This window comes from Neomonachus schauinslandi, chromosome 12 (assembly GCF_002201575.2).
Source record: "Neomonachus schauinslandi chromosome 12, ASM220157v2, whole genome shotgun sequence".
Taxonomy (NCBI): domain Eukaryota; kingdom Metazoa; phylum Chordata; class Mammalia; order Carnivora; family Phocidae; genus Neomonachus; species Neomonachus schauinslandi.
The window spans coordinates 18,501,152-18,523,242 of record NC_058414.1 but is presented as its reverse complement, the minus strand read 5'-3'; the positions used below and the strand labels follow the sequence as shown (position 1 = coordinate 18,523,242).

Sequence of the window (22,091 nt, the reverse complement as noted above, 5' to 3'; positions counted from 1 at the left end):
CTTTCCAGATCTGATCACTGTACCCCAGGGCAGAACCTGAGGGAAGGAGTTTGCTGGAACCAACCTGTGTCTCAGAAAAACAAGGCTTGGTGAGGAGTGATGGAGAATGGGGCAACTAGTCATGAGAGTGTGTTGAAAAAGTCACTCGAGTTTGTTAAGCTGCCATCCACCCTTCCGATGTCAGCATGACATCACCCGCCATTCTCCATTTACCAGTTTAGTCTAAAGACTATATGACAATCAATAGTCCCTGTCCAGTTCCACTCAGGGAAACTAAGAGAAAGTTCCCTCTTCCACCCCTTTGAGGAAGCATGAGCATCAGTCTGTCTGAGTGCTTTGGGGAAGAGAACACACAACAATCGATCTTAACTGAGTCCCTTCTATGTGCTAGACATGCAATGTACACCTTCTCATGCAACGTACCCGCTGCTTTAGGTGGGTGTAACTTATCTATATTTCTCAGATGAGGGAATGGGTGGCAAAGCTAATAAGAAGTGGAAATGAGACTTGACACTATCTACGTGACTTCAAAGTCTCTCAGATTGAGAAATGGATGTAGAAAAAACAGAGGGACACACATGAAGTCAAGTCTTACAGTGTAGCAATAACACTTATCCTAATGAGGCACCAGCTGGAGTGCTTTCACTCCAGAATCATCTCTGCCCTTTTTCAGGTATCTAGAAACTTTTGCCTCTCTCCCTACTACCCATGCCAGTCTAAGATTCCTTGGATTTTGCCATTTATATACCCTTTTTATAAAAGATTTTATTTTTTTATTTTAGAGAGCGATCACAAGCACATGAGCAGGTGGGCCAGGCAGAGGGACTGGGAGAGGCCCAGGATCTCAAGCAGACTTTGTGCTGGGTGCCAAGCATGATGCAGGGCTCAATCTCAGGACCCTCAGATCATGGCCTGAGCCGAAACCAAGAGTCGGATGCCCGACTGACTGCGCCACCCAGGTCCCCGCTATTCTTATACTTTAAGATTAGATGTGTGAGTGTCCACAAGACAGAGGGGAATGTGCCCAGATTTTGTCAGCGCTGGCTTCCATGGCCCACCTCCTCCCTCCCTCCTGGGGGCCAGAGACTGACTTGTCAGAGTCCGGCTCAACCCTCTGCCCTCCTCCCCCTTCCCACAAAAGTCCTGATGGGTTTGGTTGGGCTGGTCATCCATAGCCTCGGACTCTTTGGGGCATGTAATATGTTCCCTTGGGGCTGGGGCAAAGAAACAGAGCATAGGGCCCCTATTCAAGGGCCCCCAGGTTGGGAACAGTGGCCAGGAGGACGGGCAAATGGAAATCAGGTGGCACCAAGGCCTTCATTTACTCACACTGCTTTCCCTGGAACACTACTACCACTTACTAGCAGCTACCATTAATTCTGTGCATATGAGGAACTTGGTACTTCTTACCTAATTCTTCTTAGCTCCACTTTACAGATGAGCAGTTTGAAGCAGCTGAGGCTCAGAAACATGGCCGCGCTCATCTTGTTAGTGAGCACGGAACTGACATTTGCACTTCCAACCTTGTTCCGGCCCTTGCTACTGACTTTAACTTTTCCAGCTCTAGACCTAAGTTCTTTTTTCAGGAACCCTTGACAAGAGTGGGTTGTAATTCAAGGATAGGAGAACTGAAGTATTTTCAAGGTTACCGAACGATATGTAAAAAATTCACGTGTGTCAGCATTTCCTACAAAAGGAATTCATGATTGGGAAGGGATTACAATATTTCCATTCATGTGTGATAATTCTTTTTTTGTCAAGTATAGATAACTACTGTGATTGAAATAGCTATTATATATATTATATATCTCATATATCTCTAATATGAGGAAATTAAATGTTGTTTTAAATTTCACGCAAGGACATTGAATTCTTTTTTTTTTTTTTAAGATTTTATTTTTAAGTGATCTCTACACCCAATGGGGGCTCGAACTGACAATACTGAGATCAAGAGTCACATGCTCTACTGACCGAGTCAGCCAGGTGCCCCAAGGAGGACATCAAATTCTGATCATGTTTTTTCAATCTCTGATTTATGGGGTTTCATTCTAACTAAAACAAGTGAAAAAGGACATTATTTCCTACAAATTTTGGAATCGAGTTCATCCCTGAGTTTTCTGATGCTTATATCAACCTTGAAAAGCATCCTTAACAATTATTCTGTTAGCCAACATTTGTAATGTGCTCCTTGGCCTCCTTCTTCCTTGCAGAGACATTCTTTTTGCTGATGAACCTCACTCTTAGTCTTTCTTCTGCTTTCTTATGAGAACATAAACACCTGGCATTTCTCTATTGACAAACATTCCCCTGAAAATTAAATTAAAAAAGAACATTAAGAATCTGCTCTTGGGGCGCCTGGGTGGCTCAGTCAGTTGGGCATCTGGTCATGATCTTCAGCTCAGGTCATGTTCTCAGGGTCCTGGGATTCAGCCCCACATCAGGCTCCCTGCTCAGCAAGGAGTCTGCTTCTTCCTCTCCCTGGGCCCCTCCCGGGCCCCTCCCCGCCACTTGTGCTCTCTCTCTCAAATAAATAAATGAAATCTTTAAAAAAAAAAAAAAAGAAAGAAAGAAAAGAAGCTGCTCTTAAGCCTCCACTACCTGTTTTATTTTTTTAATGGCTGCCCCCTGGCTCCTCCGTTAAGCCAGGTACTCTGCGGGGGTGTGAAGTGCCTCCATCAGTCAAAATCTACGGTGAACCTATAATAAAACACGGTTTTCAAACTGGGTTCCCTGGAGCCCTTGGGGACTCCAAGGGAATCCCTTGGAGGGGCTGGGGGACAGCAGGCTCTGGGTCCATGTGTGATGGGAGCAGAGCGGAGCTGGCTTTAGGTGGAGCAGGTCTCTGCTTTTATACTGGGTGCCATGTAAGGTTTTGTGGGAATAAAAAAGCTCTGCTGCCACAAAGAAGCTGGAAAGCCACTGTGCAGAGACTTGAAACCCCGCCTGGAAATCTGGAAGAGAACTGCCTGCTTAACCCTAAAGCTCAGGAAAGGTAATAAATATCCTTCACCAAATTCTGGCATTACTGTGAGTAGTAGTTATAAAATGATCCTGCAAAATGACGTGACATGGAAGTCAGCGGCAACACCACAGCGATGTTGATGACGCAGGCAACGTGTGCGGATGGCCATTCCATCCGACCGTGTCCTCCGGCACCTGAAGCCGACCTTGGCGGTTCCGGCAGAGGGACTCTGGCTATTGAACGGGATCAGGCTTGCACCAAAGTGGAAGGCAGGAGGGTGAGAACCCGGCAGATCCGTACCAATTGTCATCAAATACCTGTTTTTGCTTTAAAAATCAACTCCTTCCGATGTAATGTATGGGGATTAACATAAGAATAAAAATTAAAAAAAAAAAAAATCAACTCCTTCCTTCTCTTTTGTAACTGTGTTCTCTTAATGCCTGCTTGCTGAACAGACAATTACCCTCTGAGATTCATGCTGTACGCCTTAAAAATGATCAGATAATACCACTATTTGCACTTCTCATTATTTTATTATTAATGTTTCCTTTTCATGAAGTTATGGATATCCGAGTCTCTTATCTTCTAAACTCTGAATTCTTGAAAGGCAGGATCTAATTGCACTCATCTCTGCGCTGACATAGTTCAGGTGTACTTGGGAGATAGCACGGGGCTGCTTCTAGACCACCGCCATAAGGGCAATATCGAAATAAAGCGAATTGAATACATTTTTTTGGCTTCCCAGTGCCTATAAAAGTTACGTTTACATTATACTGCAGTCTATTAAGTGTACAATAGCATTATACCTGATGTACATGCTTTAAATAAAAAATACTTTATTGACACAGAGACACAAAGTGAGCAAACGCTGTTGGAAAAATGGCACCGACGGACTTGCCCGATGCAGGGTTGCCACAAACCTTCAATTTGTACCAAAAAAAAAAAAAAAAAGTGCAATATCTGCAAAGCGCAATAAAGTGAAGCACCATAAAAAGGTGGTATGCTGGTACCTTGCTTATGGAGCAAGCACTAGATAAATATTTTCGGATGAAGGGCTCCCTGTCCTATTACCTGGAAATTGGTCGGCTGCTCAGCACTCCACTGCCCATCAAAACAGACGTGCATGGATTTTAAATCACTCTTAATCCAAATGGGTTTTAATTCTGTTTTCTGTTCTTTCCTCTCTGTCCAGGTCAACCAAATAAAACCCCAAACAGATGGCTCAGCTTTCTTGGTGTGGAGGGAGATGTAAGGACAAACAGCCTCTGTGATGCCAATTTTCCTTTCGCCCTGATCATAAGAGGGTTGTGGGAAAAAACCCACAAAATACTGTGGCAAATGGGCTCCTAAGGTATGAACACCACCCCACTCTCTGCACCAGGAGTGTACAACTCATCTAAAAACTCAGGCAACCGGAGAGTTGCCCAGGGCTGATATGTCATCTTCCACGTATTAATTTCCAGATTAGTCTTGCTCGGTCTGATAAAGGTCTGCTATGAAGATGAAGATGATGATGATGATGATAATGACAGCAGTAAAATCCACCAACTGCTATGTGGCGGGCACTGGCTGAGCCCCTTATGCCCACGATCTCACTTAAACTTCACAACCGCGTTAGGAGGTAGGACTATTACGACTCTCATCTGCCATGTGATCAGACCACACACAACCCGGCAAGTCACTTGACCTAGTCACTTGACCTAGGACTCAGGGCTTCTATTGCCAAAGTGGGACTTACCTAGGAAGCACAGAGTTAGGTGGCCTGGATTTTGCAGGGGAGGCGACTTTCGGTTCTGGCCCAGAGCTTCCTGAAGGTCCTGGCAGAGAGTCCTGCGCCGGCCCGGGTTGGTTTGGAAGTACTTCCCTCGCCGAAGTCAGGAGATGCTCTTTATCTTTCACTTCTTTTTCCCGGGACTTGGCTTTGTGTTCGGCCAGAAGGAGGTCAAATTGCTTTTTCCGGCCTGGGACTGCCCTCCGATGGCTTAGCGAATGTGTCTAAGGAGAAGAGAGATGAAAAGCACAGCCTCTTTGATCAGCACATAAACCTGCTTCCCCAGGCCCTCCATTTCAGAAACAGCAATTCATGGGAATTTAGAGGTGCTTGAAAAGTCAACTTCAAGGCCACAGCTCCCGTTCTGTGGCTGGGAAGAGGCAGACACCACGCAAACGCAACCATGCCCTACACTCCTGGTGTTAAGAAGCCAAAGCTTCCTCCAAAAAAAAACAAAAAAGCAACAACAACTGGCACAGGATGACGAGCTTCAGCGCAGAGCCCACGGAAACCTCTCGGAGGAAAGGCGACGGTGAGGATGCGCTAGAGTTAATCCAGGTGCAGGTGGGAGGCTCGCTGTGGCCCAGACCCACAGAGCCACCAGGCGGAGGGGGCCACGGCCTCGATCCCAAGAAGCACTAGTAGTTCAGCATGAAATACAGGGCTGGGGGCTACCCGATGGCGGCCGCCTTGGGACAGCTGTCCCCCTGGCCACCCGGCGTGGCCGGATCAGGGGCGCGGCCGCTGGTCCTCCCCTCCACGGCTGCCTTTCAGGCCGCCGCCGCCGCCGCTCCTGCATACATTAAAACGTAGCAGGGTTTAGAACCGCCTGTGAGTGCCTATAAATACAATTTACTGTCTGGCCTCACAAGTAACAGGGGAAGCCTATTTTTTTTTTTCCTTCTTAAAAAGCCAGCCAGCTTGAGGCAGGCACTCTGCTACCATGGAAGAGAAGAAAGCATTTCCCTTACAAAGAACAGCTGGGGGTCATGTCGAGGTTCCACACCCTGCCGTGTGCAGAGAGTGGCATGCAAACATTTCGACAAAGGCCCCAGCGAGAGCAGGAAGTATTTTTTATGGAAAGAGAAATACCTTGCAGGTGAGGGATCTTGTGCAAGGTTTCTTTGTCTCGGGATCCAATACTCCACAGTGTTTATTTGGGTCAAATTCTCTCTCTGGTTTAAGAAACAAACAAAAAATATAAGAAAAAAGGAGACTAAATAGGATTTGGCATTAAGACTACATTTAAAAAAAAATGCACATTTGCACCAACAAGTGAGACATTGTCAGGCAATCTGGTTTTTTGTTTTTCTTTTCTTTTCTCTTTTTTTTTTCCAACCGGCTGCTAAAATGCTTCAAGAACCACTCAGGGGAAAATGGCACTCCCCTCTGACCCCAGAGTTCCAAGTCCAGCTTCGGTCGGGATGCGGGATGCAGCACAAGGCACAGGGACTGGGTGGGGGCGGCGGGGGGCAGGCACCGAGGGCAGGGAGCCCTGATGCTCGCACACTTTATTTCACTTAAACGGTTCCCCAAGCACTTGGCACTTCGGGTGTAGCTGGCTGCAGACCAGGGAGAGCCACCTGAGGCCTGAGGGCCACTTTTTCCTGGGCAGCTCCAAGAATACGTCACCTTCCCCCAGCCCCTTGCCTTCCCGCTAGTTCTCACCATTTAAGTGGGAGATTATTCCTTGCCATGTGAGTGTGACCCCCCTCTCTTGTGCTTTGCAAAGTCCTCAGCACCGGGCTTTCCACACAGCCCTGCCCAGAATTCTGGACCTGATTCAGGAATGTTTGGCGGTGTCACAGGCGGGGGCAGGGGGAAAGTCTGGGTGTGTGCTGTCTGAGCATCTGAAGTTGAAGGTGCACAGAGGGCAAGACCTGCTGGTCTCACAGCTTGCTTTGCTCCCAGCATGGCGCCTGTTGCCTCCAAATGGGAATGAGCCATGCTAGCCAACCCAGTGGGGATGAAGGATGGCTGCAAGGAGGCCAGGTTTTCTCTAGTTCCTGCCTACTTACTGGACTGTTGATGATGGCTCATGGTGACGTTACTTCTAAGGAGCGTACTCTTTCCATGCCCACTTTGGATCCTTTGCCCCTCCTGGATTACCAAAATGCTCCCCTCCCTGGAAAATGAGGGGACCTGAGACCATCCCTTAAGGACCCTTTTGGCTTCAAAGGTCCACGTCTTGGGTAGTCCGTCCGTGCTATTTCTGGAAGGCACCCAGCAACCACCTGAGTCCTGCAGCACAGGGAAGACACAGCTCCTGTGGGCATTCGGGGAGGCAGGCAACAGTGTCAGTGGGTGGGGGTTGTATATCAGTTTGGCGGGATGTCTCCTTAAGAGGTTTGAATGGCTGCAAACTAAAAAGAGCTTACCTGAAAAGCTGTCTGAGATTGGTGGGGGGAACTCTGAGCATAATAAATGAATGTGTTCTGTTTTTAATAGAAAGTCTGGGGCCTGTGGTGGTTGCAACGGTGGTCATGATGATGGCTGCAATAAAAACCATTCTTAGGTCCAAAGACAGGTTTCCCAGCTGGTCATCAAAATGCCTCCCGCCCCCTTCTTTTGGCTTTTGTCATTGTCATCATCATCATCTTCTTGTTTAAAGATTTTGTTTTTAGTAATCTCTACACCCAACGTGGGGCTCGAACTCATGCCCCGGAGATCAAGAGTCTCATGCTCTTCTGACTAAGCCAGCCAGGGGCTCCCCACCAACTTTTTTTTTTTTTTTTTTTTAGCTTCTCTTTTAAGACTAGAAAACTGTGAGGTTTGGAGATGCCTGTTTCCTCCAAGCCCTCTCTGCCCATCGAGGAGGGCCTGGGCGCCAGGCCCCAGGCTGCCTGCCACTGAGTTCTTCCCCTTGGGCCTGTCAGAGTCAGACCCGGGCCCAGATCCACACCAGCGCTCACGTTGGCCTACAACTGAGCAGGTTGTTTGGCCAGGGCGTAGGAGCTGGCTGCCAAATGTGGAAGTGAGATAGAAACAAGCAAAAGACCCAATGAGACAAAACAACCAACAAAATGCAAAACCAACAAACACCAAAAAACCCCCCAACAAACACCAAAAAACCCCCCAACAAACCCTCTACAACTTCAGGTTGGGGCGCAGGCTGGAAGCCATGGTCATGCTTCTATCTCTGGACACTGCCCAGCTGGGCCTACTGGTTTTTCCAGGGATGTTGCCACCCACCTCTGCGGAGTGAACTTCAACTTTCCATCCAGGAAGAGAGCCAGGAGCTGGGGGCTCCTGTCCACACTGGCCCCCCCTGCCCCTGCAATGCTCAAAGAGAACGCCAGGCGCTACCTTTCTTTCTTGAGAGTGGGTGAACAGTACATAGGGAGATTTTTAGGGTAAACATCTTTTGCATGCTTTGGGTCCAAAGAGCTTTTAAGAAATTATTTTTTTTTAACAGTTACAGATGTAAGATAGAAAACCTGAAATACAGATTAACACGAAGTAAAAAATAAAAAGGACCCATAAGTCTTAGGCTGATTCAGAACTATGCTCCTACTGGAGGGCATAGTTCCTCTCTCTTACTAGGTGGCTTTCACTGTATTTTCTTTTCTTTTTTTTTTTCCAGTCAACATTTGATAAATGCCCCTGGTGTATGAAGAAGTTATAAAGTTTATAGCTTTTCTTGGTCTTTTGGAGAAAGCAGAACTGCCAGATTTAGTTCCACAACAAATCCAAAGCAAACATCATCCACATGGGGGCCCCTAAGGGCAACCATTGCCTCCAAGCTCGGCCCTGTGCACCTTTCTGGGCATCCCGACTGTCTACGCAGACAACCGAGAAGGATATCCGAGAGAAACCCCTCAACCTCGCACTAGCTGTGCCAGCCTAAATGTTCCCAAATGGGAATTCTGACCTGATTATGTGGGAAAGGCAGTCGTAGCCCCAGACTACAGAATCAACCAGGCAGCCAACTAAAACCCAAGCACAGAGCGGGGCAGACAGCACTCACGGTCCTGTCCCATGTCGGCCCTGACCTACTGTGAGGTATCCATCCCTGTGGTTGTCCAGCTTCCCCGCAGGGAGGCTTCTACGGAACCCAGGGCAGGTACAGCCCGTCAGCCTGATAAGACCCTCAGACTGCATGGGCTGTCGTGGTTGGTGTAAGGCATCCTGCCTCCTGGGCCGGGAGGACCCCTCCTGCTGAGCACTGAGCCGAGAGCGAGAGCCCTCGTGTGGCCCGGAAATAAGAGAACCCCGTTCTCCCTCGCATTTGTAGGTGGGGGGTTCCTGTTGGCAGGTAAATCCTGTGTTCCCCGTACAACGAAATGGACCTGCTCAGTGATAAGAACACAGCACTCCTTGGTCATGGATGTGACTCAGATGCAGTCTAATCGTGAGCCAGACTTGAAGGACACAGACACGTACCTGAAAGTCTCCTGTAAGGCTTGTTGTTGTTTTTGGTGCCATTTTGGTGTTTCTTGTCTATTGTGGCAGACAAAATTCCTTTGCCATTTAAGATCTTCTCTGGGGAAGGTGGCACTGACTTGGACATCAAGACTGGCTTAATTAAAGGTGGGGTGGAGACAGCAGAGGACGAGGTGGAGCAGGAGGTGACCGCGGTAGTGGTTGTAGAGTTCATTTTGACATTGGCACCATCTGCCTTCACTAGGTTAGGAATTTTCTCTAAACTGACTACAGGAACCGGAACGCTGAAAAATAAATGAACAAACACACACAATTGCCTTCTTTGATACATGTGGTCCGCTGAGAAGCTAGACGCGCTTATCGTCATCAGAACACTTCCTTATCACTTATTTATATTCCTTTTATAAGTGAGCAGCAGGATTCCCGTTTGGATAGAAGGGAGAGCCGTGCCGTGGAAAGGACCAGCAGGGGGTCGAGGCTGGCTCAGCGCCAGGGCTGGCATCAGAGCTGACTCCCTCCTGTACCGGGTTGTCCCCATAGATCCTGCAGCTTCCCCCTTCTCAGTCCCTCTCTGCCAGTGGTCTTGGAGACAGCACCTTGGGCAGAACAAGGTGCCCACTGGGAAGCTCGGGGAGAGATGCTGTGTGTTCCCTGACGACGGTGTGCTACTGTGCCACTTGCTGAATCACGTCCCCTCCCCCTGCTGCTTGCCGGTCTCCCACCTCGGCGAGCAGGCCCGACATCTGCTTAGCTCGGGCGTGCTGACAGGCTCATACCACACGGAGGCATGGCAGCAGGCCAGTGCACCATGGTACATGCAGCTGGAGGACTTCTGGAGCACTCATACCCTGGGGGTGGGTTCAAACGGAGCGAGGCACCGTGTAACATTATCGAATGTTCCATTTTAGGCAGCTAGTTATGTAAATAGGCAATTCTCAAGGCTGGCAGGTGAGAGGATGAATTTTAAGAAGACAGAGCACAAAGGTGCATGTTTGCTCTTCAAAATCTGTCACCTCAGCTCCACTTCCCTAGGATTTCTACTGTAATGGATATGCATTTCATTTCTGTGCATTTAATGCTGGAGGACCCTGTATCTGGGCGGCGGTGGAGGAGTCTGTCTCGGGGTCTTAAAAGATGAGATGAGATGAATACGCTTTCCTTTGGTTCCTGAACTAGATTCCCTTTCCTCCTTGCAGGAGGGCAGAACACTAACACTTCAGCCCCCCAATCATCTCTGAGCTGAGTGGAGCCGACTTAGCTATTTGAATGCCAAATGATCTAGAATATAGCTTATACATGCCTGCAGACAATGTAGGGCATGAAAGAGAGGCTGGTTTTGCAGGGGAGGAGTCTTATCTGTCCACAGGGCTGGCGAGCTCTTCCTTCTCTACGATTTATTCACAGGTCATTTTTTTTTTGGTCAGTTTGTCCAGGAAATTATTTCAGCAACCCCTCAGCCCTTCCCCTCTGCTGACTCTGAAACCGATCACAGATGTTATTTATAGGTTTTTGCCAGTGAGAAGGGCACTCAGTGGTGAAGCAGATTGTAGCTGGATTTCCCCGACTATCCTGGGACCACATGCTTTCTTGGCCTGGGGAGGGATGGTGTGGGACTTCAAGTCCCGTGTGAGGGGAAACTGGAACAGTGGGTTTTAGTAATACACCAAGTCCCTGATAATTCCGCCTTTGATCAGTGTCTCAATCACGGAGATAGAGCTAGACTGCTGCCACTTTCTATTTAATGGCAATTCTCAGAGCACTCACATATGGCTGAAGAATGGCACAAGAAGCCCTTGAAAAGTCAGCACACTGAGAAGCTGGAAAGATATTACCTGTGCTGCATTCCTGATTTTTTCCGAATGGTAAAAAAAAAAAAGTAAAACCATGGGATATGGAATTCTTCTAGGCTTCCTTCACTCAATTTTAAGAGACACTAACACAACTCAGGATCTTGAAGAGTCATTCCCCCACCCGTGTTCACAGCGGCACAATTCAAATACTGTCCATTGGCAGATGACTGGATAAGCAAAATGTGGGCTAGCCATACAATGGAATATTATTCAGCCATAAAAAGGAAGGAAATTCTGACACACGGATGAACACTGAGAACACTACGCTAAGTGAAATAAGCCAGTCAGAAAAAGACGAATACTATAGGATTCCACTTATATAAGGTGCCTAGAGGGGTCAAATTCCGAGACAGAAAGTAGAAAGGTGGCTGTAAGAGCTGGGGGAGGAGAAAATGGGGAGCTGTTGGTCCACGGGTATAAAGTTGCAGTTTTGCAAGATGAAGAGTTCTGGAGATTGGCTGCATGACACTGTGAATGTACTTAACACTGTTGCACTATATATTAAAAATGGTTAGGATGGTAAATTTTCTTTTTTCTTTCCTTCTTTTTTTAAAAAAAATCAATTCAATTATTTTATTAAAGATCTATTTATTTTAGAGAGACAGAGAGCATGCAAGAGTGAGGGAGGGAAGGGGCAGAGGGAGAGAATCCCAAACAGACTCCCCACTGAGTGTGGAGCCTGACACAGGGCTTGATCCCACAACCTGAGAGAGCATGACCCGAGTTGGATGTTCAACCCACTGAGCCACCCAGGCACTCTCCACTTTTTTTTTTTTTTTAGAGAGAGTGTGTGCACGTGTGCATGCACAGTGGGGTGGAGGGTATGATGGAGGGGCAGAGGGAGAGGGAGAAAGAGAATCTTAAGCAGACTCCCTGCAGAGTACAGAGCCCGATGCGGGGCTCAATCTCATGACCCTGAGATCATGACCTGAGCCAAAATCAAGAGTCGGACGCTTAACTGACCTGACCCACCCAGGCGTCCAGGATGGTAAATTTTCTTATGTGTATTTTGCCACAATTAAAAATATAATCCAAACCCCCCCAAATTCATGCAACTTAAATTATACATCAATATCCTGACTTTAAAAATACACATTATAAAAGCCTGCTTAAAAAGCTCTTATTGATTTAGTCACCTTTGTTCTGATCTGTTGATTTTTATTTTTTTAAAGAAAGAAGTTAAACTTCAAGTGTTGATGGTATACCAGGTGGGAAGATTCTCTAGTGCCCGAGTGGCCTTCTTGATATACTTCTTCGTGAAGCCCAGTAAATTCAGGAAAAGAAATTAGGACCCTTGGGTTTCAAGGCTAGCTCTTGTCCCATGAGCTGGTATGAGAAAAGGGAAGGCCTCCAGTTTCTGTGAAAAATGGCCAGGGTACATGTTAAGTACCATGATTTTAGCATATGATGTTGGGATAGAATAATCCAGAGCAATTGTATGAACTGAAATAAGTTTAAAAACTGAGCCAAATGGTCCTCAGATGCTCACAGTACAGTCTGCGTTTCTCCCCTAAAGTCAATGTCCAGCTCCAATGGGCTCCTTAATTCAGCCACGAGAGCACAGGTACACTAGGTCCAGCCATTTGGAACAGTGCCAGGTGACTCATCTCTTTGGTGATGCTTCTTCCCAACTGTGTGTTAGTAACTGAGCTTGAGCCAGGCCAGCTAATATCTGTGACTGATCTCCTAATTAGAAATTTTCTCCACTATGTAACAAGTGTGGTTCATTCATACCCTGTACTGCTTCCAGAACTCCAGCTGGACTTCAATCCCAACGTCCGTAGGCAGGGTGTGGATTTGGAGCCCATCAGAAACTAGAAGAGAAGGCTAATGTGAAGTTCTTTGGATTGAGTTTTCTTGCATTGGAATGGGAGGTATTAGGGGGAAAAAGTCTGATCTAAGAGTGTTTCAAAGGGTTCCAAAGACGACGTGAGTAGTAAGGGGCTGAGCCACTGAGTAAACGCCTCTGATACCAGGTGGATGGGCTCCATGTTGGCAGTGGGAAGAGGATAGGAGACTCTAGGTGTTTTGGGTGAGAATTCTAAGGGTGTCTAGTAACAAATAGAGAACGGATGTATATAGAATGAAGGAGGAGAGGGACGCCTGGGCGGCTCAGTCAGTTAAGCATCTGCCTTGGGCTTGGGTCATGATCCCAGAGTCCTGGGATCAAGTCCTGCATCAGTCTCCTTGCTCATCGGGGAGCCTGCTTCTCCCTCTGCCCCTCCCCCTGCTTGTACCCCACCCCCAACAAATACATAAATAAAATCTTCAAAAAGAATGGAGAAGTAAGCTCTATATCCAATGTGAGGCTCGAACTCACAACCCCAAGATCAAGAGTCACATGCCCTTCTGACTGAGCCAGCTAGGCAACCCTGACCTGGATACTTTTATCTTTGGTGTCCCTTCTGCCCCGCTTTCGGGCTTCCCTTCTAAGGTAACCTGCCTCTGGTCTGAGCTGAGAAGGTACTTCTGCTGGGAGGTAAAAGAAGGCAGGGAAGCAGGCAGCTCAGTGATGGCGGGAAGGGGCACACCCATCCCCAAAAGAAACGAGAATCAGAGAGAGAGAGAGGGTTTCCCGTTTGCTCTTGCCAACCTCATTCCCCAGGATAAATGTCAGCCATCCATCCACTGGGATATTTAGTCTCTTTTCTTCACCACTGTTGGCAGGAGCCCTCAGATCCTAAACTGATGAACAAAGGAGGAAATGACCACAAGACGGTGCCACTCGATTTGGAAAACCAATCCCAGAGACTCCATCTTTTTTCAGCTATGAGCTCAGGAAGGTGCGGAGAGCCCTGGCTTCCCGTGCACACAGATCCCCGCGTGTGTCTACACTCCAGGGCATGGGAGTGCGGCCGTCTGGAAGCCCTGGCCTCAGAACCACGTCCTGCTTTCTCCCACTGTCCCCTCTCTCACTGTTCCCCACTTCCCCTCCCATCACCCCTGGCCAGTACAGCGTCCCAGCCCTGGGCAGTGGACCCCGAGTAACAGGTTTCATTTTTTTCCACTGGAAAGAAGTCAGAAGATGCTGACCCCTGCTTTCACGGTGCGGGCATCTCCCCCGTGTGGGATCCCGGTAATTCGCACACCTCTGTGTGCTGTTGGGCGCTGGGAGGGGTGGGGGGCTGGCGACACCTGGATGACTAAGCAGATTCATTACTCTGTGTGCTTAGGTGCTACACAAGCCTGGCAGTGACCCCTGAGGTTGGCCGAAGCCCCTCAGGTTCCGTTCCTCTCCATCTGGAGGGGTGCACGCACGCAGTCTCCCAATCACCTCACTATTGACCTTCCTCGGAGGAGCAGTGTCTGAAAGGGAAAGAGGAGTCCCCGCTGCTCTCATAATGCCTGTTTTGTCCACCGGGGATGAACTCTTTTGGGGAGCCCAGGACTGCAGCTTGTTCCCCTGCTGCGCCGAACACACTGGGAGTCGTCAGCTCCTGGTTACTGCTGTACCTGTGTCTCTGGTCCCGAGAGCAGTCCTCCCTCGTCCTCCTTGCTCTGTGGGGGAGACGTCTACCTTGCTGCTTTTGCGCTGTTTGGCTGCCACGTCCTCTTCCTGGGTGCCTGTCTGAATTTATCATTTTGGACCCAGGAGGGTGCGCTCTGGCTTTAAGAAAAATGGCTCTCCTAGCACCCAGTGGATTCCTCTCCCTGCCCAGTAATATCTGCAAGAGCAGAGGTGGAGTATCTAACAGCGCCGTTTCAGGGGCTGCCCGTGTCTCTCGGGGCCAGCTACTCTCCGGCCCGCTCCCCTTGCCTGGGGGTCATGATTTATTTCATCATCAATGGATAAGCCTGAAAAGAATGGTTCGGGAAATCTTTAGGCCTGCAGAAATCGGTGCCAGCTCTGCTCCACTTACCAGCGCAGGGTAAAAATGGATTTGACAGGCAAGAGCCTGAAGACATATGGTATTTGTGCTGTGGGTTATGTGTCTGATGAGAGTTCTCAGCCGTCTGATTTCTTCCCACCCATTCTTTCGAAAAAGGCCCGTGTGCCTGTCCTACTGGCCTGGCAGAATTTCGAGGATCTCCGACTTAACTGTACCTCACCCAGCCTCCTGCCTTCTAAGCAGTGACGGTGTTTAAGTCATCCCCAAATAAAAGGCGATCTGCTCTATTTTAAAAGACCCTCAGAGAAGGAATATCTATTTGGCTCTTTTGGGTGCATTTTGGGGGGCCGTTATCAGGACATTATTTACACCACATTTAAATTCTTTAAGTAGGGAAAATACCTGGGACATTCTTGAAGGCCGAGAATCAGGCAATTGCTAAGAATGTGCCTAAAAAACAGAGCTACGAAGTCCCACCACGGTACAATGCATAGAGGAGGTATGGCATAAATCCTGATGAACGAATACATTTTTTTGTTTTAAATCTGGGAAAAGATTGGGGAAACTTTCAGAAAGCCAATTTGTAAACACCTTAAGCAAACAGAAAACAGGGTAATCAGCCACAGGGCACAGTCAATAAAAAAACCTGCCAGATTAATCTAATATTATTTGGTGGCTGAGTGTCAGGTCTGGCGGTCAGAGAGAAAGCACTGTGTATAATCTCTCCTGGCCTTTCACACGGCTTTGGATTCGCTCCCGTAGAACCCACCCTCAGTAAACTGGGAAAATGTGGTCAGACCACACAGCTATTGGGAGTGAGTGGCCCTGGGGGCAGAGGCAAAGAAGACTGGCTAGCAGTGACTTTGCCAGCCCCGAGCAGCCCTCAGCAGAGCTCACAGGGGCCCTTCGCTGGCCAAGAAGGTGAAAGCATCTTCATCAGTGACTTGGATGATGGGCCAACACCTCGTCCATCAACCGGGGGAAGAGGCGATTTGCCACTGTGAAGAATGATGTGGGACTTTCCCTTAAGCCCGTTAGGAGCGGGGGAGAGATGAACAAGCTAAAGTGGCCAGAGGCAAGTGAAATAAAATCAGCGAGGACAAGTAGGGCTGAATCTAAGGTCTGTGCCTTGTCATTGTTCTAGAGGGTGCTACAAGATAGTGGAGGATAATGGTTAGGAATGCAGGCTTCAAATCAGACGAGCCTAGATCTGAATCCTGCTTTTTCTACTGCTGGTTGCATTAGGGTGGGAAGGCCATCTGACTTCCCGATTTGGGGCCCTCTGTGGGTCCCTGAGGACTTTTGGAAGAATTAGAAGAAGGGAGGCTGAATTAGAATTAGAAGAAGTAGAGGTGCTGGTTTCAGCTCCTTTTTGCCTCCTCGGTGGGACAGCGTCATGCAGGGCAAAACCCACTCAGGCATACGGGGCTGCCCTGCCTACCTTATCTTAGGACTTCACCACTCTGGGCCTCAGTTTCCCTCTCAGTAAAATGAAGATCATGATGGAGATTTGAAGGGATTGCATGAGATGATCCATATGAAGTGCTTAGCAGAATGCTGGGCACACGGTTGGCTTTCAATAAATTGGAGCTAAAACAAAAAGGGGACAGAGGATCCTGCCGTCCCCTCTCCCTACTGACCTGCTTCTTCTGGGGTATACATCTGGGGTGCAACTCATCAGAAATTTATGTCCCCTTTGCCCTCCTGGTCCCACTGTGGAGGGAGGGGTATCCAGGGTAGGGGGAGGCAGGGCAGCAGAGGGTGGGAGCTAGTGGCCTTCCATATTCACCCAGAGTAGAGGAGCACTTCTGGGGGGTGCAGTGAAGAGGAAAAACAGAACTAGGGAAGAAGTCTTCCCTGCTGCTTCTCAATCCCTGGTCTTCTACGCACAGCCCAAGCCTGGACTAGTGTGATTCGAGCTCCCACCTGCAGAACACATTCTGGAGGAAGAGTGAGCAGGAACTCCAGCCTCTTCCTCGATGCAAACTTGTTGTCCTGAGACCCCAAAGTACGTTAGGCAATGGGGGGGGGTCCTTCTGGCTCTATGGTGTGTCTTCTGGAAGAGTAACTGCATGTACCCCCTTCTAAGCTGCTCCAAATTTCCTGGAAACAGGAAGCCCCTGTACCAGCCTCTGCTAGTCTCTCCAGCACTTTTGTTAATCAGGGCTTCCCAAGGCAGGGAGCTCAGGAGGTGGTCTCCAAACCCGCTGGGAGATCAACAGGCACTAAATGATGTTCCTGGGGAGTCATAATGCCCTAAGACTGTGGGGGAAAATCAACAAGCAGAGGAGAAGAAGATAGAGAAGGAAAGACAGAGTCCTGGCACAGTAGGGTACGTCATGCTGGACAGGCTGTCTCTGGGGTGCACTTGGGACCACCGCTTGCCTGCAGTGGTGCGGCCTTGGGCAGTGCAGCTAAGAGGGGCTTGACTCAAACCCTAGGCCAAACCAATGGCCCCTAGAATGAATACTCAGTGAAATTCACATCAATGCATAAAGGGTATCAGAGCCTTTGTGGGCAGGATGCGAGACGTCAGAGGCCAGGAAGCAAGTGGATTCTGGAGGGAGCAATGGTGCAGAGTGGAAAAGAGCCCCAAATGCCCCAGCCTAGGACAGGCTCGGCTCCGTAGCCACAAGTAGGCGCACTCCCCTCTGCAGCCACCAGAGGTCAGAGGCTCCCGCTACTGGAGTGGCAAGCGGCCCCGTCTGCCCGGCTTGCTCCTCGCCTTCCAGACCCAGCGTGGCCAAGACATTTACGGTCTCTCTCAAGCCCAGGAGCCAACACCGATCGACCCGGGGGCGGGAAGAGGGCTCCTCACAGAACAGCCTCCATCCCCCTGCCAGAGGAGGCTGGGAGCCGAGCCTTGAGCTCAGGTCCTCAGCGTTTGCTTTCAGGAAGCTTGTTGTGAGCAGACCGGGGATGAGGAAATGGCGTAGCATCTCTGGCCACCTGTGGGGGCCCCAGCCTCTGCTCCCCAGCTTCCTTCAGAGACAGAAGAGCCCCAGGGAGCGTCTTCCCTTGCAAGAGGCTGTCACTCGCCCTGCTCTTTCCTTCTCCATCCCCGCAGGCAGCCCCGCACCCCAACTGCCTCCATCCAGAACACTGAGCACATTTTGTTTAAACACTCGAGAGTCAGAGTCTTCACATGGACCTACAGCAGACTCAGGAAATTCTTTGTCCCATATTAAATATGCTTTGTCTTTCAAAAAACCCGTAGGCGAACAACATCACCATCCAGTTAGAGACCTCGGCTCTTCCCCTACATTCAGTCACTCACGGGTCTACCTGACCGTGCCTCATCCTTGTCTGTTGCTCTCCTGAGCCTGGATGAAAACCCCACCACCAGGCTTGCCATCCGCCTCCTGGCTCTCCCTGGCCTCCACTAGGCTACCAGGCACATCTGCCCCTGCTGTCCCGCTGTTGGAAAGGCTTGGCAGGCTCCCCACGGCCCACAGTCCAACCTCATGGCCTGGCCCAGCCCACCACAGCTCCTGCCCCAGGGAACCTTCCCCACAGCCCTGTGGGGCTCTGACCGCTCCTTGAACACCCCGCGTGTGTGACCTGGCCCCGGGCCTTTACGGGGGGCTGGCTGGTTCCTTCTTAGGGTGTGCCCTCCTCCCTTCTCTGGGTGAACACTCCCCCATCTGCCCAGATCCGGAAGAAATGTCCTCTTCTCTTGCAGCGCTGGCTGGTCCTTCCTACGTGTTTGGGTCCCCTCCATCATGTCAAATGGCAAGGTCTCTCAGTTCTGTGTTTACGTGGCCTGACCAGAAGATGAGCTGCCGCCTGAGGACAAGGACCTTGACCAAGTGTACACGTCGCTCTGGAGTTACCCCCGGGACAAATGCGTTATTGGGCACTTCGGAAGGGCTCAGGAAATGGTCGATGAATGAATGTTCTCAGTGAAGGCAAAGTCATGATAAAAACCAAACCAGCGCTTGGCCACAACAAATGCTTTAGGTAAGGACCAGCCCAAAGCTCAATCTCTCCTGGTGCCAGCTCGCTGACAAAGGTGAGGGTAGGGGAGCTTATCGACCCTCCACCTGGTCCCTTACTCCTCTCATTGTCCCCTGACACTCACACCCTGACCCCCTGCCACATGCTGGCCAGCAGGCTATGCGCTTACACGGATCACGGTGCCTCACCCTCAGCTCTACTTGGTAGGTAAGGAGCCTGGGGCTCAGAAAGGTTGCCCCACGGCATTCATTCAGCAAAGAGAAGGGCCGCCACGGGGCTTGACTTCGGGCAGCTCTAAGGACGGCGCACTTGATCTCGGCACTGGCAGTGAGAAGTCTGGGGGGGTGTAGGGGGGCCGGGTCCTGGCTCGGCCATCGATCAGCTGTAATCTCGGACCATTCTCTTCATCAGTGTGGGCCTGCTTCCTCCTCTCATCACTGTGCAGGCAGGAGGCTCAAAAGGGGTGGGGGCTAGGGAGGCATCTCAAAAGGACAAGGTGCAGCGCAAACACAGAAGACACAGTGGCTACGAATCTTTGCCGCTCCTACTCCCTTTCTCCGTCACGCTGTTTTCCCCCTTCCCCAGCTGTCCCAAGCCTCTGGTTTCCTCCCCTAGACTCTGGTCCCTATTTCTGAGCACTGGTGTGACTTGACAAGGTCAGCCGAGTTTACACACGAGGAGCTGTCCATTGTCCTTATCTTGATCATCTGGAAACCCAGTGAGCTTGCAGCCCTTGAGATGTTTCAGTTCCTAGGCCTGCCTGTCCTGGAAGGGACACTCCTTCCCTCTGGGGCCCATCCCAGTAACCCCACCTACTTACTTTCCTCCACCCGCCTCTCCTCTCCCACCCTCTGGCCCACTCCTCCTGCCTTGCCACCCAAACCTGCACCACTAGGAGTAAAAACTGGCCTCCCAAGGTCCCCCCTCATGTCTTGCGTGAGGGGCTGGATTTGGACGTGGGATCCAGGGAGGGACTTCTGTGCAATGCCATACTGACGAAGTCTCAGCTCCCTGACGCTCAGTCAAGTACCTGCTGGAACATGGGCACAAACACAGACAGAACCTGTGGCATGGGAAGCACCACACCTTTCCCTTCTTGCCAGAGCACAAAGGGTTTTTCCTTTTTATCATCTAGGAACCACAGTTCTCCCTTCCTAGCTCTTATAGTTGGGGCAGGGACAATAATTCCATGATGGGAATTGGCACTCTGATTTCTCATCAAGAACTCCAAAGGTAGGCTATTTATACCTGTCGTTTCCTTTAGCATCAGGAAAGTCTCTATGAGGAGGGGGAAGGAGCAGTTCTATTTCACAGACTACTTCATTCATTTGCGAATCATTCATTCATCTGGATCTCTGGTATTTCCCAGCCCGAGTGGGAGCCCCGAGATGATGCCCTATGTCCTCTGGGAGCCATCAGTAACAAGCCATAGTCTTGCCCCCACTTCATGCCAACACCAGGCAAGACCCAATAAGCCAGCCTCATTTCTCCCAGGGGGCTGGGCCAGGGCCTCTCAGCTATCCCTCCCCTCTCCAGAGCACGTGTACTCCCCGAACCCCCGAACCCCCACCACATCCAGAGAAGCCCTGCCTAAGGAAAGGGAGCGACTCCGTCCCCCCACCTCACTGTCGGGCACACACAGGAGGCCAGGGAGCCTGCTGATTTTTCTTTTGCTCTGGCTCATTTTCCTTCTGGAGTAGCAGGCTCATCTCCTGCATTTTTAATAGCTGAGCATATTTAGCATTCAGCACATATGTGTGGGTTGATAAGGCCCAAAGAGAAGGCAACAAGCCATGCAAGGAGTAAGCCTCCCCCCTCTCCCACCCACATCAACGGGTTTGCAAGTATGAGTGTCCCTGTGGCTCCCTTCCTGGCCCGGGGTGGCCAAAGTGACAGCAGATGGGAGAGTCAGACGGGCCGACCCAGTCCCTATGCTGGGCTAGTCCCCTGGCTGAGCAGGAAGCTCAGAAGTAAAGGCTGAAATGTTCATTTTAGCTCAAAAGAGCCAAACAGCCATAATTCTCTCTCGACTTCCACCTGGGGACAGACTCATCTTGCTGCCGTCCCTCGGCCTTTATGGGCTCCGTGGACACCTATACGGCGAGACGGCGGGCAGGGTATTCTTTGGGCCCTGACCTCCCGTAGGGCAAGACGCAGTGGAGGGGGGGCTCTGGGAGGTGCTGAACGGGGGGGTGCGGGTTGGGCTATGAGTGCTGCCGGGCAGATCCGTAGGGGACAAATCTGGTGGCACAGGGATGCCCTCTCTGTTTCTCCCTTCTAACACAGAGTTATTTTTTAACCTCCCAGGCACAGAAGGGAGAAAACAACATGCCCGCAGGCCATTTAACCTTGTGTGCGATGCCAGGAGGTCAGCCTGAACTCAGGAGTGCTATTTTTTACTGCTGTACATGGGAATTTGAGCCACTTGGAAAAGGGCGCCCCTAACCTGCTGTTAAATCTAATCTAAAGGCCATGGTCCACCACCTGCACACAAGCCTTATGCTTTCCTGACCTTTAGGGGCTGCTACAGAGCTCCTTCGGGGCAGGGGAGTCTCTGCAAGGCCTGCCTGGGTCCGCCAGGCCCATTCCCACCTCACACTCAGCAGCAGCCAGGTAACCTGAGAGCAGGGCAAACGTGCCTTCCACCCTGGAATCTGTCAGCTCCTGGGGGGAGCAGAACATCACAGAGATGCCAGGAGCCACATTCACGCACCTGTGAATCCAAGAACCAGGGGGCCCCACCCAGAGTCACCTGGCCTAGGTGTCCAGATCTGTGCTGTGTGATGGAGCAGTCACTAGCCATTTGTGGCTACTGAGCACTTTTTTCAAAAAAAGATTTTATTTGTCAGAGAGAGAGAGAGAGAGAAAGAGAGAGCACAAGCAGGGGGAGTGGGAGAGGGAGAAGCAGGCTCCCCGCTGAGCAGGGAGCCCGATGTGGGACTCGATTCCAGGACCCTGGGATCATGACCTGAGCCAAAGGCAGACGCTTAACGACTGAGCCACCCAGGCGTCCCACTATTGAGCACTTTAAAAAGTGGCTGAGGAACTGAATTTTAAATTTTTTTGAATTTGAGGAACTTGACTCAGTTATTAGAAAATGCTTAGGTGTGTTTGGAACAACCTGGGTATGAGAATTCATTTTATTATCTCTAGTTGTTTACGAAATCTAAATATACGATTAAGTATTTCTGATGAAAATTTAGTGTCCAAACTGACACATGCTGTAAGTATAAAACACAGGATTTCAAAGACTTGGTAGGAAAAAAAAAAAAAAAGAATGAAAATGATCTCACTGATTATATGCTGAAATTATAAGATTGTGGATACGTTAGGTTAAA

At 49.9% G+C, this 22,091-nt stretch overlaps 1 protein-coding gene across 2 annotated transcripts in view; it reads right to left on the bottom strand.

Annotated features, from left to right (window-relative positions):
• ATXN7L1 (ataxin 7 like 1) overlaps positions 1-22,091 on the bottom strand; it is a 232,955-nt gene that overhangs the window by 19,778 nt on the left and 191,086 nt on the right. For both annotated transcript variants that reach the window (XM_021682894.1, XM_021682895.1), the window contains exons 5-7: positions 9,117-9,400; positions 5,826-5,908; positions 4,701-4,957 (exon numbers count right to left, since the gene is read on the bottom strand). In XM_021682894.1, coding sequence (XP_021538569.1) covers positions 4,701-4,957; positions 5,826-5,908; positions 9,117-9,400 — 624 coding nt within the window. The remainder of the gene's footprint in view (positions 1-4,700; positions 4,958-5,825; positions 5,909-9,116; positions 9,401-22,091) is intronic.